At 33.7% G+C, this 7,169-nt stretch overlaps 1 protein-coding gene across 1 annotated transcript; it reads left to right on the top strand.

The window, feature by feature from the left end:
* The first annotated feature begins 1,941 nt into the window (after positions 1-1,941).
* Positions 1,942-3,463, top strand: LOC127850042 (cholecystokinin receptor type A-like). Its single transcript, XM_052382773.1, has 2 exons — positions 1,942-2,325; positions 2,713-3,463. The coding sequence occupies exons 1-2, from the start codon at positions 1,990-1,992 to the stop codon at positions 3,139-3,141; spliced, it is 765 nt and encodes a 254-aa protein (XP_052238733.1). The 5' UTR covers positions 1,942-1,989; the 3' UTR covers positions 3,142-3,463.
* Positions 3,464-7,169: the final 3,706 nt, after the last annotated feature.

The raw sequence follows: 7,169 nt of genomic DNA, 5'->3' as shown, positions 1-7,169 counted from the left end.
AGCGTTTCATATAAGCTTAGGCTTGTTACGCAATCGAGCTTAAATAAATAGGTTTATTTTAAGCTTTCCGGTGATTTATAAAGAAATATCCGTGAATTAAAACTGATAATTTTACTGTTTCAAACAATGAAAATTATCAGTGAAAATTATCGATAATTTTTTTGACGAAATGACGTCATTTTCCTAGCGGAATTCTTTAGTTAAACTCTTTACCAATGTATATAAACTCTGAAAAAAAGCATAAAATAAAAAGACAATTTGTTGGGTTCGGTGGATTATCGATTAATATTCACTCGTGATCATATAAAATATATATTTTCACTCGTGGCTGAGCCACTCGTGAAAATATTATTTTCTATGATCACTCGTTAATTAAAATCGATAATCGACCGAATTCAGCAAATATCCTCTTTTTAAAAAAAAACAACAACAAAAACACATTTATGTCTTTAACTCCCCGGTAAAGTTGATAAAATAATCTCCGGCCAGGCATTATTGTCATGCAATGTATAATAAGTGCTCGAACGTGATTAAACGAATAATGGATTGCATGTGTTGGTGATCAGAATATAAATTATAACGTACACATTAGTGCGCAATCATTCAATTAGTAAATTGACGACAAAACATGTCGATGTTCATTCATTTCCGTAATTGAAGTTAATGTTTTTCAGCCAATAGTAACACTATCTACTCTGCATTGCGGTCACATCTAATGTAACAGGTTTTATTGACAAACAAGGTTTACGCCAATAATTCTGTAGTTTTGTAAAATGCTTATCGATTGGTTACATATTGTTTTTCGCATATCATGGCACTTCACAACAAGTGTCCAATAACCTTAATTAAATTAATTATTGTGTATCAATACATTGAATTTGCGGATAAAAGGTTGAAATGACAGCGTCGCTCAATTTAAGACTGCGACGTTTTCAGTACAATCAGCATGCTAACTGACTACAAACCAAATGGGGAAATCTAAACACAAACACTTATATGTGTAATATATGCATCAACTTTATACATACATATTTTGAGAAAATCAAAATCCAAATAAAGTCACGAACATGTATACGAAAGTGGCACATTATAGACAAACTTTATGCTACATTTATAATAAACATTAGATACATTGATCAGTAGCTAGAAATGTTTCGATATATGACCACAATAGTTGAATGATTGCCCAATGCTTAAGTAGTTAATCTTTTGTATTACGTAACCGCATGTCTCGTTTACCCATAGATGTGTCAACTCAGAACTGGTACACTCAAGTATTGATTTGTCGTATCGACTGGTACGAATGTTATACAGCTTGTTATCTGAAATATGTATAGAGGTATCGTTTTTTTCTATTTTCAGGGTGTTCGGCAACGTAATATGACACAGTTTCGGGGCTATTTGATTCGTTTGGACAACATAGAATCAGTTTGAAGTTCCTACTTGTTTATTTTCTAAACGATACACAGCATGGGAGACCCTTCAATAATAACTGTGATGTTTATGTTGTCGCTGTTTGCCGTACTTGGAACAATAGGTAATTCGCTTGTTCTTTATATTTACTCGCACAAGAAGGAAAAATCTACCGCTGGCATATTCATCATGAGTCTTGCCGGAACAGATTTGTTTACGTGTTTGTTCATCATGCCTTTTACTGAGGCGGTTGTGTTTCTTGAATATAAATTGAAATATGACGTGGCGTGCAAAATTTACATGTTCCTCATAACGTGCAATATCCCTTTTGCAGCTTTTATGATGGTCGCAATAGCATTTGACAGATATTTTTCTATATGTCATCCGTTCTTGCACGTTTTAAATATCGTCCGTGCGAAGGTTATTGTGGTTTGTCTCTTGGTACTTGCCTCAACCTTTGGGCTTATTACAGCGATTTCACATGGGACGTATAGTTACGGGTTTTCTAACAGCACTGTAATTCAAAAAGTAAACATTTCCAAACTGAACAACAATCCGAATGTATCCTTCACACAGATGCCGATTGACAACCATTCTACAAACGAAACTTCGTATGTGGCGTACTTAAATTACTTATACGCAAACAACGATTCTTTAATCGACCGTGAACAGGATTACGCACACAGAAATTACACTATTATCCAAAGAGAAGACCTAATTCATAACGGCATATGCATGCCAAATTATATTCTCATTGGCCCAGGGTTCCTTAGCGCATATCAACGAGTCTACGCGGGGACGTATCTGCTCTCGTTCATCGTGGTGTTCGTGTTGTATGGCCTCATTTATAGGTCAATACATGAGCATAGAGCGAAGCGAAGCAAGAGGAAACGATCAAGCCTATACCATGGGGTATGGTAAAATAAAAACAAATATTTGTGTTATATAAAAACATGCAATTATAAAGAAAATGTTTTTTTTAAATATTAGAGATAGTTTTTATAATATTGATTTAGTGAATGCATTTGTAATATGTGGTATTTTCTCACTTAAACAATTCATCTCCGAATGAGTCAATAAAAATACAATAATGGTGTGTTACTTGTTTAAGGTTGTTCATGCAAATTATGCTTACCATTAACATGAAACCAGCTGTTCAACTATTCAACTATTATATATTTAGAACGTGTACCACACCAAATATACGCAGATGTACAGAATATACTGCAATATAAAGATGTATCTGTGAATAGCAGCAAATAATCATATACTTTTGAACAGATGGCCATACAATTTCAGATTGAATTCTCCCACGTTGAAACACAGTTTACAGCGGTCACACATGTTAATCCCCATAACAAACATCGGAGCTCTAACAGCCTTGAACACGGTGAGGCGGCAGACGGCGATGGCGAGTGCTTGCCGGAATTGCAGCCAATGCGTCCACTAGCAAAATCGAGTTCACGGGCGATGTCCATAAAAGAGAAAACACTTATTGCAAATATTCGGACAGCCATAATGCTGTTTGTTGTCACAATTGTGTTTCTTATTGCGTTTCTGCCAGCCTGGTTAATGGGATTAGACATTCTGGACTACAATCAAGTCATCTTTTATATGTATTTTATCTACCATACGACGAATCCTTTCATTTACGCATTTATGAACAAGTCGTTCAGAGACGATCTTGGAAAAGTTATCAAATGCCAAAGCATGCCTATTGTACGATAACAATACGTATTTCGTATTTTCGGATTGCATATGGGACAGACTCATGTGAAATGTGCGTTTACCGTTATGTTTATTGTTTCAATGCCGTTTAGATTGCAATTATTATATATATCAATGGAACACATTTTATTTACGTGTTCTCTCTTTTAACAATCTTTGTTTACTTTTGCTCTATTTTCAACACAACAATTCTGTTATATAATTTATTTTTGGCAAGGTCATAATAAAACACATTAATAATAATAAGTGTAGAGTCAATTGACGCGAATTCTTTATGTTATTTAAATTAACCAAATGAACATTTTTAGTAACAACCCCATTAACTCGATTTGCAGTGAAAAGACGTGCTATTATACTTGTTTCTTCCAATTGAAATGAGTGTGCTGTTCAATGTGAATGTTTTTTATTTTGTTTTATATATTGAACGACACCAAATACCGTTAAATCATTGGGCTGAAGCAATTGTACTGTTGTCAATAAAATGACAATACGTGTATGTATATTTATTGATCATTGCACGTTTTTTAAGAAATGTATGTAAATGGTTCAAGGATTTTCGAACAAAACTCTATGGCGTAGTTGACAAATTTCACATTGCAACCATTAAGCTTCGGATTCAATGTCCACTATAACAAACTTGTAAAGTTATCCCCTTAAGACAGCACGAACTTCTGCAAGAAATGGACTTGGTGGATCCATGGCAAGCCTTATGCTTACGAATCAATTCATGAAATATGTTGGTTAAAATATTTTAGTATAATTTGCAACTTAGATTGACGATACTAAAGGTTAGCTTGGGTTGTGAAACAGTCCCATCGCGATTATCATTTACCTCACACTATGCTTGTTTACAAGTACTACATGCAAACGACCATTTGATAGTAATATCTGGGGGATGATCATCTGCAGCCGGTTAATTGTATAGCGGTATATTGATGTCATGGATGATACTATACGCAGGCAATGTTTTAAGAATTACTGTTCCATTGTGTTTAATATCTGTTGAGTTTACAACGTTAGTTTTACAGAACAAACATGGATCACATTAATACCTACACATAGCATGTAATATCCATCTCAAAAGAACCTTCAATATTGATATTGTCTCATAAATTTATAAGCATATGATATCGTACGTAGCCGGGACGTTTTGTGTTTTGAATTTGTTAAAGACAACTTTTATGTTTTTAATTGAACTAGCAATATTTAACGCTTGGCTCAAAAAGCAACACAATTTAAAAAAGAGTATAACATATGTGATTGAGTTGCAAATATCTGAATGACAAGTAATATTCGGCTGCAAGAACAATTTAAGATATGATGAATGTTGTTTGTGTAACACTTTATGTGTGTTTTGTAGTGGTATATGATTGTATTGTTATAAAGATTTACTAAGTACCATTTTATTGTGTCGTTTTGTGTATACATGTAACTATTGAATAAAAAGAAAACAGTCATAAAGGTTAACAAAAAGGAAAACATACAACTAATGACGACGGGCGTTAAATACAATTTTTGAATAAACATGCTTAGTAATTGGCAAATGGATTGCTGGTTGTTATGAAGGAACACATTGCGTAGAAACAGTTCAGTGTAGTTGTTCGTAAAATAATGCACTTGCTGAATAGGCGATCATTTTTCAATTATGGAAATACAATCGATAATTTGGATTTCTTTTTATGCGAATGATTCTAGTAGTGTTAAGGTCACCGGCATGTATATATAACCTAAATATTGAAACTGTGTTACTGGAGACTATCGGAAAAAGCACACCAATACTATTACATTAAATCACAATGAAAGAAATGTTAGCTAAGAGAAATACTGACATTTTTACTTGTCATATGACAACTTTGGTTGAACAAAATATGACCCGATCATACACGCATGTCTCTACCGTTAATATTTCTTAAGTTTCTTAAGATTTAGTTTTGAATTTCCTATATTTGCAACACCGCAAAATCCGAGGGAACAACAACATTGCGCTTCTGATAATTATGTTTGCAAATAAAACTATACATATGAACCCTGCTCTGTGAAAAATGGGGTTAAATGCATGTGCGAAAATTGTCGTCGCAGATTAGCCTGTGCAGTCCGCATAGTCTAAGCAGGGACGACACTTTCCGCAAAAACATGATATTTGCTTAGAAGAGACCTTTTTGAAACGAAAAATATCATAAAAGCGGAAAATGTCGTCCCTTATAAGCCTGTGTGGTTTGCACAGGCTAGTCTGGGACGGCGCTTTACGCACATGGATTAAACCCCCTCTTCACAGAGCACGGCCCGTATAATTCGCTAATAATAGCAAAAACCTGTTCAGAAAAAATGGGAATTCAAATAATTTGTCACATTATATATCGTGCTACTGACATCCTATATCTTTCAATTGTATGATATAAGAAGTGATATCGAATTACAATTATCCAGTAAACTATAGCTTATACATGTTGCAATACTATTTAATCTAGCTCTGATTCATACCATTTACACATGTCGCAAATATCATTATACATGAGCCATGCTCTGTGAATAAAGGGATTTAATGCATTAATCAGGGACGACACTTAAACTTGATTTTTGCTAGCAAGTCGCGTGTAGTGTTAGAACAAGTAATTAGCAAAACACTACCATGATAAGATTTCCTACGCGTCTATAAAATATCATTTATAAGTAACGAATGTTAATGTCTTGCTACAATTTGACAAAATATTCCACTTGTGCAACCCGATATGAACCAGGACTATAAATTGTGCGGCTCCGGTAATAGGTGAATATTATTAGTTTGTATTCTAACACTACACGCGACTTGTTTTCTATAGACAAAGAAGGAAGTCAAGTGTGGGTCATTCTGCAATAATTATGTGCGGTGCTTAATGTTTCGAAAATAGATCCGAATTTATCATGGCATAAAAATGCACGTGCTAAAACCCGCTCTAAAAGAAATTTAATAAATGTAGCATGTATATAAATGTAATGAAACAACAAATTGTATATTTGGTGAAACGTGGCATAACCACGCCTTAACAAGATTGTTATGTGTAAGGAAATGTAATTAAGAAAACATTTATAGCATGTTATCTTTTCAATAGCATCAAATAATGTGACGTTATTTAGTTTCTACGTTTTTTTTTCTCAACGAAAGTGACATCATTTGGCAAAATATTTATGAATGAAAACGACGTCATATGTTTGTACAATTCAATGACGTCACTAAATAGTGAACTTTGTACTAAGAAAGGCGAAGTATTGAAAAATATAGTCCACGTTCAATAGCTTGAACCAAATCAATCAGAATCGTTTTAGAATCGAAATAATAATTTTCTATGATGGTTTGTTGTCGAATAACCCACAGTGTGGTATATAGATGCGTATATAATATGATTATAGGTGCTACCTAATTTACGGGCAAAAGCTTTTTAAGTTTTTTTTTTTTGATAATTATGTATTTTTAATAAATATATGGACATGATTGTGTTCAAAATATCATAATTGTTGCAAAAATTAAGAAACGTATCCAAAAAAATCAATCTTAAAACGAGTTACATGTTCTTAGCTTAAAGATCTAGCATCTTATATATTTTTTTGTTTTCTAGCCACAGGAATTTAAAGCTGGTTCGGTGGCTGTGGTATAGTGAATGGGGTGTCTTCTGACTGGCTTAGTCACTGGTACTGGGAGGTCTCTGTATTGATCCCTTTAGTGGGAGCATTCTTAAGATAACCTTAAAAACATACTATGGCGTACCATTTGGGTTGAAAGGCAAGAAGACCTACAAGGTAAAAAGAGAAATGTACGTCGAAGTACAATAATTGTACGTCGACATACACATATAAAATACACTTCGAAGTATATATTTGTACGTCAAAGTACAATTTGTACTTCTACACACATGTTTGTACTTCGACGTACACATTTTCTGAACAGCCAATCAAAACTGTCGTCCCTTGAGCCGCTTTTCCTTCAGATTTATTCATAATACATGTTTAAAATCTCTTTTAATTGAGGACAAAATGAATAAAAATATCAGAAT

This window comes from Dreissena polymorpha, chromosome 11 (genome assembly GCF_020536995.1).
Source record: "Dreissena polymorpha isolate Duluth1 chromosome 11, UMN_Dpol_1.0, whole genome shotgun sequence".
Taxonomy (NCBI): Eukaryota; Metazoa; Mollusca; class Bivalvia; order Myida; family Dreissenidae; genus Dreissena; species Dreissena polymorpha.
Note: the sequence above shows the minus strand (reverse complement) of the source record. Positions and strands in the feature narration are given on the sequence as shown.

What these genes read in the sequence shown, in the direction of transcription:
- LOC127850042 (XM_052382773.1), top strand. Translation starts at nt 1,990, where the DNA reads ATGCCGATTGACAACCATTCTACAAACGAAACTTCGTATGTGGCGTAC. An exon ending in GATCAAGCCTATACCATGGG is followed by an intron (nt 2,326 to 2,712) that starts GTATGGTAAAAT and finishes ATACAATTTCAG; the next exon opens with ATTGAATTCTCCCACGTTGA.